At 47.5% G+C, this 11,768-nt stretch overlaps 2 protein-coding genes across 2 annotated transcripts in view; one reads left to right on the top strand and one right to left on the bottom strand.

The window, feature by feature from the left end:
- Positions 1-2,335: 2,335 nt before the first annotated feature.
- WNT8B (Wnt family member 8B) lies at positions 2,336-6,808 on the top strand. Its single transcript, XM_060286004.1, has 6 exons — positions 2,336-2,448; positions 3,183-3,216; positions 3,976-4,114; positions 4,937-5,062; positions 5,819-5,961; positions 6,172-6,808. The coding sequence occupies exons 1-6, from the start codon at positions 2,336-2,338 to the stop codon at positions 6,715-6,717; spliced, it is 1,101 nt and encodes a 366-aa protein (XP_060141987.1). The 3' UTR covers positions 6,718-6,808.
- A 2,193-nt stretch (positions 6,809-9,001) lies between these two features.
- Positions 9,002-11,768, bottom strand: part of SEC31B (SEC31 homolog B, COPII coat complex component) — a 31,661-nt gene continuing 28,894 nt past the window's right edge. Inside the window, 1 exon segment of the mRNA XM_060286003.1 lies at positions 9,002-11,748. Coding sequence (XP_060141986.1) covers positions 11,569-11,748 — 180 coding nt within the window. The 3' untranslated portion in view covers positions 9,002-11,568.

Below are 11,768 nucleotides of genomic sequence, written 5' to 3'. Positions count from 1 at the left end.
CTTCATTTCTCTGGGATAAATGCCCAACAGTGGAACTGCTAAGTAGTGTGGCAAGTCCATTTTTAGTTTTCAAAGGAACAGCCAAACTATTTTCCAGAGTCAGATTATTTATTCTTCGAATTTAATTATGACTCAATCCCTAGAAAGTTATTCCACTGTTTACCTCTTTCTGATTAGAGAACTATCCTTCTCAGAGTCCTGTGGAGTCAGATGGACCTGGATTCAGATCTTGCTTCAATCACTAATTAACTGGGTGAGCTTGAACAATATATTTAACTTTTTTCAGTCTCAGATTCCCTATTTGAAAACTAGGGATAACAATGCCCAAGATAGTAAGGATTTAACAACATCAACATGTAAAATACTGAGAGCAGAGTGTCTGGTAGACAGTAGCAAGTTAATGCTAGCTTTCTTCCCACTCTGGCAAAATAACGATCAAACATTACTCCCAACATTTTTGGTATTTGAAATTTTAAAAATCCAAGCAAAGCATAATACTAGCTCCTTTTGTACATGTTCTTTTTTTTTTTTTTAAACTAAATTAAGTAGATTCCTCATGCAAAATTTTTCCTTGGAAAAACCATTTTCCCTTTCTTCCTCTCAATTACAGACTTGCTTTATTGTGCTTCACAGATCTTGTATTTTTTACAAATTGAAGGTTTATGACAACCCTGGATTGAGCAAATCTATTGGTGCCGTTTTTCCAACTGCAGTTGCTCACTTAGTGTTTCTGTGTCACATTTTGGTAATTCTTGCAATATTTCAAACTTTTTCATTACTTTTATATTTGTCATGGTGATCTTTGATGTGGGAATTCTCTAGCGGTCCAGTGACTAGGACTCATTGCTTTCAATGCCATGGGCCTGGGTTCAATCCCTGGTCGGGGACCTAAGATCCTGCAAGCTGTGCAGCGTGGCCAAAAAAATAAAAATTGATGTTACTATTGTAATTATTTGGGGGCACCACAAACGATGCCCATATAAGATGGCAAACTTAATAAATGTGTGGGTTCTGACTGCTCCACCCACCAGCCATTCCCATCTCTCTCCCTCTCCTTGGGCCTCCCTATTCTCTGAGACACAACAATATTGGAATTAGGCCAATTAATAACTCCACCATGATCTCTAAGTGTTCAAATGAAAACAAGAGTCACTTACTTTCAATCAAAAGCAAGAAATTATTAAGCTTAGTGAGGAAAGCATGTCAAAAGCCAAGACAGGCCGGAAGCTAGCCCTCTTCCCCAAACAGTTAGCTGCATTGTGAATGCAAAGGAAAAGTTCTTGAAGGAAATTTAAAGTGCTACTCCAGCGAACACAAGAATGATAAGTGAAACAGTCTTATTGCTGATAAGGAGAAAGTTTTAGTAGTCTGGATAGAAAATCAAACCAACCACAACGTTCCCTTAAGCCAAAGCCTAACCCAGAGCAAGGCCCTAACTCTCTGTAATTCTATGAAGCCTGAGAGAGGTGAGAAAGCTGCAGAAAAGTTTGAAGCTAGCAGAGGTTGGTTCATGAGGCTTAAGGAAAGAAGCCATCTCCATAACATAAAAATGCAAGGGGAAACAGCAAATGCTGATATAAAAGCTGCAGCAAGTTATCCAGATTCCAGATCTAGCCAAGATAATTAATGAAGGAGGCAAAACTAAACAACAGATTTTCAATGTACATGAAACGGCCTTCTACTGGAAGAAGATGCCATCTTAGACTTTCATACCTAGAGAGGAGAAGTCAATGCCTGGCTTCAAAGCTTCAAAGGACAGGCTGACTCTCTTTTAGGGACTAAGTCAGCTAGTGACTTTAGATTGGAGCAAATGTTCATTTACCATTTTGAAAATCCTAGGGCCCTTAAGAATTATGCTAAATCTCCTCTGCCTGTGCTCTATAAATGGAATAACAAAGCCCGTATGACAGCACATCTGTTTACAACGTGGTTTACTGAATATTTTAAGCCCACTGTTGAGACCTACTGCTCAGGGAAAAAAAAAGATTCCTTTCAAAATATGACTGCTCATTGACAATGCACCTGGTTACCTGAGAGCTCTGATGGAGATGTTCAGTGAGATTAATGTTGTTTTCATGTCTGCTAACACAACATCCATTCTGCAGCCCATAAATCAAGGAGTAATTTTCACTTTCAAGTCTTATTATTTAAGAAATACATCTTATAAGGCTATAGTTGCCATAGATAGATTCCTCTGATGGATCTGTGCAAAGTTAATTGAGAACCTTCCGAAAAGGACTTACCATTCTAGATTATTAAGAACATTCATGATTCATGGGAAGAGGTCAAAAGATCAACATTAACAGTGGTTTGGAAGAACTTGATTCCAATCTTCATGGCTGACTTTGTAGAGTTCAAGACTTCAGCGGAGGAAGTAACTGCAGATGTGGTGGAAAGAGCAAGAGAACTAGCATTAGAAGTGGAGGCTGAAGATGTGACTGAATTGCTGCAATCTCATGATAAAACTTGAATGGATGAGAAGTTGCTTCTAATGGATGAGCAAAGAAAGTGGTTTCTTGAGATGAAATCTACCCATAGTAAAGAGGCTGTAAGTATTGTTGATATGACAACAAAGGACTTAGACTATTACATAAATTAGTTGATAAAGCAGTGGCACTGTTTGAGAGGATCGGCTCCAGTTTTGAAAGAAGTTCTACTGTGGGCAAAATGCTATCAAACAGCACTGCCTACTACAGAGGAATCATTCATGAAAGGAAGAGCCAATCAATTCAGCAAAATTTACTCTTAGTTTAAGAAATCGCCACAGCCACCCCAACCTTCAGCAACCACCTCCCTGGTCAGTCAGCAGCATAACATCGATGCAAAACCCTCTGTCAGCAAAGAGATTACGACTCGCTGAAGGCTCAGGTGACGATTAACACTTTTAATAATAAAGTATTTTTTAATTAAGGCACTTACATTTTATTTTTTTAGACATGATGCTATTGCATACTTAACAGACTACAGTATAGTGTAAACATAACTTTTATATGCACTGGGAAACCAAAACATTCACGTGACTGGCTTCATTGTGATATTCCCTTTACTGCAGTGGTCTGAAACCAAACCAGTAATATCTCTGAGGTGTGCCTGCATATTTGCTGAAGTAATTCTCACAACTCTTGGCAGCAGCAATGAATTGGTGTATCTCTATTATGTTCTGTGGTTTTTCTCTCTTCCAGGTCAGTGAACAATTTCCTGATGACTGGTCCAAAGGTAAGAAAAAAAATTCCTTCGATTTATTTGGATTTCACTCAGCTTCTTGACTGAAGACTACACATATCAATATCTTTTATTATATCTTTTATTATGCTGTATATATTATAGGCAGAAAAACTGTAGCACAGAAATGGTTACGGACACACCCCAAACCGCACAGCAAACTAGTGTCAGAGCCAGGACAAGAACTCAGGAATACTGACTCTGAATTTATGGCCAGAATTTCCAGAGCCAGAGAAGTTTTCTTTCTCAGTGTCAGGCTACAGTCACCCATCCTCCTCAGCGCAGGGTGGGAGGCTGTCTTCCATCTTTCAAGTGCTGGCATTGTACTACATGATCTCTAAGGACATTTCCAGCTTACAAAATGTTCTCTTCTAAGCTAGTAGTAGGATGAAAATGGCTGAAAATTCATGAATTATGTAATTGAGGCTCATTTTGGAGTGACAGAATAGTATAATGAATAGAGGCAGTGAGGTCTAGAGTCTAATGAAACTGATTTTCATTCCTACTTCAGACATTTGCTAGTGGTGGGACCTTGGGCACACTGTTTTACATCACCTCTCTGAGGCTTAGGTTTCTACCTAAGTTTATTTGTGATGTTATTTGTGATGTTAAAAGCATATTTGAAGTGCTTACTCTGTCATGATTTTGGAGGGATGGGAGTGCACAGGAAAAGAGGTGCTTGGCCACTTTAGGGCAAATGCCTCCCAAGTTCAGTTGCTGTGAGTCTGAAGTTTGACCCCTGTGTCCCTGCAGGCTTACTTGATCTACTCCAGCAGCGTGGCAGCTGGTGCCCAGAGTGGTATTGAAGAATGCAAATACCAGTTTGCCTGGGACCGCTGGAACTGCCCTGAGAGAGCCCTGCAGCTGTCCAGCCATGGCGGCCTTCGCAGTGGTAAGGAAAGCCTCGGCCACAGCTCCCTGGACCCCCTGGCCACAGGTTAGAGCCCCACTCTCCAGGGATGGCCCCCTGCCTCCTCTACACCCTTGTTCCTCAGCTGGTCTCTGCTCTCAGGTCATCTCCCTCTCCAGCATCTTCTCTGTTCCTTCTCCAGCTCCTCTTTCCTACCTATAGAGCTTTTTTCCTTCTTCCCCAACACCCTCACTGCTCAACAAATGGACCTTGCCTCATCCCCAATCCTATACCACGCTCAGTCTCCCGGCTGGCTAAAGGCTTCCTCAAAATATAAATAAGGTAGGTAGGGGTCGTAAATCTTCATGCCTCTTAGCCTCTTCCTTCAGCAGGCTTAGCAGAGAGGTACAGGGCAAGTGGGAACTGACTTGGAGCCCGGATTCCCATGGAGAAGATAAAAAGCGGCCATGCAAGGAAGTGAAAGAGCTGCCAATCAGTGGTTCTTTCCAGGACTAGCACCTGCCTCTCAGACTTCAATGTTCCAGGAGGAAGTGGGCATGGGTTCTTTACAACCTGACATTCAGATTCTCCCCCATTTCTTTCTTGGGCTCTTTCCCACCTAAATCTCACCCATATCAAATAATCTAGCCACTCAGTCATAAAATGTGTGTCCTGAAAAGATGGGAAGGAAGAAGAGCAGGGCTGAGACCAGGGCTAGAGCAGACCCTGGAAGAGAGTAAGGTACATTATAAAGGTGGGGAAATAGAACGGAACAGGGAGAGGCAGGTATAACGATGGTATTAAAGTTATGTCTTTGGGTTGTAACTCCTCCCTCTAACTCACTCAATTTTTGGTTCCTGTCAGCTAATCGGGAGACAGCATTTGTACATGCTATCAGTTCTGCCGGGGTTATGTACACTCTGACTAGAAACTGCAGCCTTGGGGATTTTGACAACTGTGGCTGTGATGACTCCCGCAATGGGCAACTGGGTGAGTAGTGATCTTGAGGGTGGGTAGGGCAGCCCAATGAAGTTCACTTAAGTAGTGAAAAGCTTGGTGGGTACTTGGTGGGGTGAACAAGAGTTGTATTCTTCTAAATCTGGGAAAATCAGGGCGAACCAGTTTGAGCCCAAACCCTACAGTGACAAACCAGGCTAAACGTAGCTGGGGACCCTTCTCTGACTGGGTGGTTTCCTTAATTTAAACACAGTAATGATAAAGGAAGAACCCTGCCTTCAGAATCATTCCTATTACTGTCTCAAACATAGGGGGAATGCCCTTCCATGCTGCTTATCCCTGTCTCCTTTCCACTGTTTACCTCCACTATCCTTTCCAACACTCTGCCCTGCAGCTCAACTGCCAACTGCTGTTCCGTATTATCTCAATTGCCCTTCTCTCTCCCCCTCGATGCTGTGCTTTCCTCACCTTTTTTGCACCATCATGTCCCTTCCAGACGCCAGTTGCTGGCGGAGGTCTGCATACTCTGCCCAAAGGCCAGGAACATAGTAACGGGGTGAGCAGGCACCTGCCTCACTTGGCAGATACTTACGTCCTGGGACACGGGATTGGCTGAAGCTGGAAGTAGGAGCACAAAGGTGGCAAAAACAAATCTAGGGTGAAACTAATTTGGAGACAGGGCACTCGCCCCACCTGAACCCTTCCCCACCTCAGATCCCCCAAACCCACTTAGAACCAGCAGCCCAGGAGGCTCCAGGCCGTCCTTTCTTCCCACTGCCTTTTTTCCAGGGGGCCAAGGCTGGCTGTGGGGAGGCTGCAGCGACAACGTGGGCTTCGGAGAGGCAATATCCAAGCAGTTCGTCGATGCCCTGGAGACAGGACAGGATGCTCGGGCAGCCATGAACCTGCACAACAACGAGGCTGGCCGCAAGGTGAGTCCTGCAGCTCCGGGGGTCAGGCAGCTGGCTCCATCCACTACCAGCCCTAGGTGCGGACGGCTCTTCAATTCATCCATCAGATTGGGAAAATGCGGCATCGAGGTGGCTGGCACGTAGACTAGCTAGAATCCTCGCAATCCGCCAGAGGGTGACACTCCCCAGGCGCTTAATCCCTGGCCCGCTCACTCCTAGCTCTCTTCCCAGGCGGTGAAGGGCACCATGAAACGCACGTGTAAGTGCCACGGCGTGTCTGGCAGCTGCACCACGCAGACCTGCTGGCTGCAGCTGCCTGAGTTCCGAGAGGTGGGCGCGCACCTGAAAGAGAAGTACCACGCAGCTCTCAAGGTGGACCTGCTGCAGGGTGCTGGCAACAGCGCGGCGGGCCGCGGCGCCATCGCAGACACCTTTCGCTCCATCTCCACGAGGGAGCTGGTGCACCTGGAGGACTCCCCAGACTACTGCCTGGAGAACAAAACGCTAGGACTGCTGGGCACCGAAGGCAGAGAGTGCCTGCGGCGCGGCCGGGCCCTGGGCCGCTGGGAGCGCCGAAGCTGCCGTCGGCTCTGCGGGGACTGTGGGCTAGCGGTGGAGGAGCGCCGCGCCGAGACCGTGTCCAGCTGCAACTGCAAGTTCCACTGGTGCTGCGCGGTCCGCTGCGAGCAGTGCCGCCGCCGGGTCACCAAGTACTTCTGCAGTCGCGCGGACCGGCCGCGGGGGGGCGCGGCGCACAAACCCGGGAGAAAACCCTAAGGGTCCCCTTCCCCACTCTCCTTTCCCAATTTGTCCTTGGCTTCTTTTAGAGACCCCAGCAGTAGAGGAATCTAGGGAATAGGGACCCCACACTACCAAGGCCAGGGATCCCGAGAGGGAGAGAGACGCTGCAATCTCTCCTGTGCTTGCCACTTCCCAACCTGTTTCCACAATTCCTCTGCTCTCTCCACGCGCTGTCTGCATCGTCTGCTCACCACTTAGGTCTGAGAAACCTCTGTTCTGAGATTCTGAGCTATTGATCTTCCTTGGAGTAGGAAGAGAATAGGCGTTCGTCCTCCCGGTCCCAGCTGCCCTAATGCCTGGCCTAGCCTGTGGAGAGCTTAGGAACTGGAAGAGCCCTTCCGAGATAGGCAGGGCCCAGGGAAAACACGGCTTTTTTCTTTCACCCGTCTTCCCCCCTCCCCCTATCCCCACCCCCTCCCCCTCAATTTTCTGCTGCCAGCTCTCTGCCATAGCCACATCTTCCTTCTGCAGAGGCCCTCCTGTGCTTCTGATTCCCTAACTGCTGGCATAGACTCCCCAGGAATCTCTGCTTTCTCTCCCCCTTTTCCTTCCTTCCTTCCCTGAAGGGATACTGAGGAAACTGACCCAGGAAAAAGCATGTCTTTGGAGGTTGGTTCCTAGAGGCAGGGGTTGAAGATGGAGGAAATGGGAACCCTAGAATGCTGACTTGCTGAAAACCAAGGGTGCCACTCATCCTTGTGATACCATGTCTCTAATGGACTTTGCCAGTGGGGCAATGACCTTCCTAAACAATCACCCAAGGTGCTCCAGACACATACCCACGACATCTAGGAATGATGTAAGGGCAGACTGCCAGTCATTTCCTACCCTTTAAAGTAACCTCCTCCCTGCTCCTAACCTATAGCCTCCTAGCAACCAACTTTACCTCTTCTCTTTCCCCAAAGGATCTTATTCCCCTGAGCCAAGACTGAGATAAATAAAGCTAATTTCCCATTCAGACCCTGGTTTGCACCTCTGAAGACAGGTCATGAGGAAGGAGAAGGTGGGACTCTTCCTTTTCACTAACCTGGTTCTCAAACAGGCAGGATTCAGGCATTGGATACTTTCCTTCAATACATAAACTTCCTGTAATGAAACTGTTAATAGGAAGTTCAGCACCTTGAACCTTAATTTATTGCAGTCACTGTGACATGTGCCTTTTTTTCAGGTATTGAACTTATTCTTGGGGATATGGGGAAGAGTGTGTATAAGATATAACCTCTAGGTCCTCTCCTCCCTCCCACCTTGGCAGGATACTATCCTCCTGTGAGCCTCACTTCCCTGATGGCCTAAGTAGTTATCCTGGCCTGACAGAGGTTAATCTGCCAAGGATTAGTAAATCAGCCCCATAAATCTTCCACTAATACATTCTCTCAGTAGCTAAGACCTTGCTGCTGGTTGTGCTTGAGTCTTCTGGTTCTCTTCTCAGAAAGCAGTAGTACAGGAGGGACTTGGTGAAACAGGGCTCTGGGAAGGGGAGAACTAATCCCTGACAGACCCTCTGCAGCCCAAGGAGCTTGCCAGTCATCCCCCTTCCCCTAGGCTGGTCCTGGGTCATAGGCACCAGGTAGCCCTGCAGCCCTTCCAGAGCAGAACTGGTCAAATGCTAGACACCTTCATCTCACCTCTTGTAGAGCAGGAGAAAGCACAGAGGAGGCGTGGCTCCAAGTGGGTAAAATGGGTGGAGGCTCTAAAGGCTGACCAGTGACAGTGGAAAGGCTCCCATATTCCAAATTGACACAATGGCCAGGTCAGACCTCAAATCCCTGGCCTCATCCCTACACATCTTCTGGTCCCACTAACACTTACTGAGGAGAGAGATTCCCCTTCCCTCCTTACAGGGGACATGCTTCCCTTCAGGGTCTCCTAGTGCTTCATTTCCAGTTCCATCAGCAAAAGGCCTTTTGCTCCTTCCCTCAGCTTTGATCTGGGCCTCTTGAATCTCCCAACTCACCCTTCGTCCCTAATGAAGCAGCAGCATGTACTAACTTGGCTGTCTCACTTGGCAGAATTACTTGATAGTGTACAGTAAGAAAATCTGGCAAGGCAGCTAGAAAATATAAAAGTACAATGCTGTAAAGGAAAGCGACATTCTCCAGGAGGTCTCTCAGCATACAAGTAGGACTATTGTGCTCCACATTTGATAACTCCAGGTCAGTACTTGAAACATGTCATGCTGCCAGAAAGTTCCTTCATACGTTGTTTTGTATTCCCAAATGGATATGATTGATACCACATTCATTTGCATCTATAAAGAAAACAATACTGAGCTACCTTAGATCTGGATTGCTTTTTCCCCCCTCTTGCGTTATCTATTCATTCATTTATTCATTCAATGAACACCAGAGTGGAAATACAGTGGTGAACAACACACTGACCTTCTGCATTCATGGAGTGTAGGTTCTTACAACCAATCACCAGTGCTGTGTTCCCCTTTATAAATGTGGACAACCAGACCGGTTGCTTGGGAAGACGCCTTCGAGGCCAGCTAGTGAAACCTTCTGTTCTACAGATTTAAACTGATGCTGAGAAAGATGTGTGGCTTGTTCCCCTAACTAGTACGGTACCGTGGGGTGAGTCCTGGAACCCAGGCCCCTTCCCTCCTCTTGTGTGCTCTTTAGGAGTCCATCTGTCTCAGCCAGGGGACAGAAGCAGAGGGAGGTCCTGAGAAGTGACAAGGACGCTGGGTGGAGGGGACAAAACACTGTCTCCTTCCTGTCCCTAGCCTGTGAGCCTACACACAGGCAGGGCTTTCTTTTCTTGAAAAGAATCGCAGCCTCAACTGGCCTTAGCAGCAGGTTAGGGCAAAGACAGAGATAGGGTCGTGCTCAGCGCTGGCGTTGCTGGTGGTGGTGGGAGGGAAGGGCAGGCCAGGGCACTCGCCTATTGTGGGTCTGGATTGGATGCTTCCACTCATTCATTTCCTTTTAATTAACCCGCATTCCTGGAGGAGAAATATTTATGTTGGCTCCCATAGAGGCAATCCGCAGACTGGAAAGAAGGGGGAAGAAAGCCTGCCTTAGCAAAACAATATCTCTAAAGAGCTCAAGAAGAGAAAATAAGAGAACAAAATGCCTTTAAAATAGCCTTCTACCCCCACGGAGTCAATGAAAACTTCATTTCACATGCTAATCCCCCACTCCGCCCCCTTCTCTTCTCATAACACCTTTCCCGAAAAGTGTTTGGGAAAAGTCTTCGCAGTGAGTACACAGCTCCCCGCAGCTCAGACTTCTCCTTGTGTTAGTTCAGGGCCCCAAGTGAGGCTCTCGCTCCAGCAGCGGCTTTTTTCTCCCCACCTTTAATTTAAACAAAGACTTCAGAGTTCATCAACCTCCCACTGAAATTCACAGCTGCTGAACAAACTAATCCCCTCTCCCGGCCTTTCTTCCCTTCAATGGGCTCTTGGCTTCAAAGACACTTTGGGAAAGGACTTTGCTGGGGCTCACACTGCTTCATCAATAGAAGTTAGTGCAAGTATTATCTGAAGAGCAAGTGGCTTTACAAACAAATACTGCCTAACAATCCTTTCCTCCCAAACACACACATCTAGCCCGCAGACATGATGCGATCTACAACAGGATTAGAGATCGTACCCCTGGCTTCACACCCAGTCCCTTTTGTGTAGCTGAGCTCAGCCCTGAAGTGGTGTGGGGAAAACCCTGGAGCTGAATGTCAGGCACGGATGGAGACACACACACACACACACAGCAGAGTGACCATAAATGCTGCAAGGAGAGCCTAATTCAGTGCCACCTCCTTTCTTCAACTCTCCTGACTTCCTATCTGTCCCCAAGCCTCTCCCCTGCCTTATTAGGGTATAGGGAACAAGAACAAAAAGGACTGGGAAGACAGATAAGAGCAAAATAGGACCTAGAGGAGATAATAATTGGGAGATGACAGAGGAAACCAAACTAAAGCAGCTTTATTGCACATAAAGTACATCAGTGCTTCAAATGCAGAGTCCAACGATGAAAGCGCAGCCAGAGAAGGCAGCCCTGAGAAGTGTGGGGCTGGGGGAAGAGGGCCTCCAAGCCTTGAAGAACAGTGCTAGAAGACTCTTTCATTAATATGGCTTCTAATCACAGAATGAGTGGTCTAGGCCTTGGGCCAGGGATCAGGCAGGCTGAGTCAGGGGCCACTCCACACAGGTAGTGGTCCCTCTGCTCCTATCCCATAGCCTAAGACAGCTCTCAGCAAAAGGTATCCCATCCACCCTCCACCTCACCTAGCCCACCCTTAACAATGCTGGCAGTTGAGAGGTCCCTTCTTAAAAGGGTCTGAGTTCCTTCTCTTCGTTGTGCTCAGCACCCATCCCTCATGGGTATGACTTGTTCAAAGGGTGAACAGCAGTCAACTCTACCCCAGCCTCTGTGACTCAGAGAAGTATGAACCTGGAAATATGAAGTCAGAGGCAAGGAAAAGGTAAAGTCAGGCTCATAACCCACAGAAGGGGAAAGACAAAAGACCCACAAGATGGGTACAGTCGAGGTAGACTTGGAAGTAACGATCCTGCTCACCCTCTCAGAAGCCACTTAGAATATCCCCGGGGGAGAAGACACACTGCACCAGGCCCTGTTGGAGTACAGTTTTAGGGAAGGTGAAGAAGAACAGGCTGAGAGAGCCCTGAGCAGATCCCAGAGGGCCACGCATGAAAGGGTGGAGAGCAGGCACTCTGCCTGTTTGGAGCCAAGCCTACAGCATCATATACCTGGCAGCAAGGGAAGAGGGCTAGGAAAAACAAACGGAATCTGTTCCGAAATTCCCCTTTCCTGCAGGAAGGAGTTTAGTAAAGTAGAAGTGGCCTCCTGGCAAGAGGAGCTGCCTGGTCTAGATGTGTAGCTTATAAGCGATGGTGAGGACGGACTTCAGGACAGGCATGAAGCTGGAGACCTCGCTGAAGCTGCTGCAGCTCACCACCTGAGCATGCACAGCGAGGCCCCACTCAAAGCGTCCTGCGTCCACACATTGGGCAACCTCGTGGAGCCCAGCCAGGACAGGAGGCGAGAGCTGTGGAAGGATTAGCCCGC

The sequence above is a fragment of the Globicephala melas genome, chromosome 16, assembly GCF_963455315.2.
Source record: "Globicephala melas chromosome 16, mGloMel1.2, whole genome shotgun sequence".
Classification (NCBI taxonomy): domain Eukaryota; kingdom Metazoa; phylum Chordata; class Mammalia; order Artiodactyla; family Delphinidae; genus Globicephala; species Globicephala melas.
Note: the sequence above shows the minus strand (reverse complement) of the source record. Positions and strands in the feature narration are given on the sequence as shown.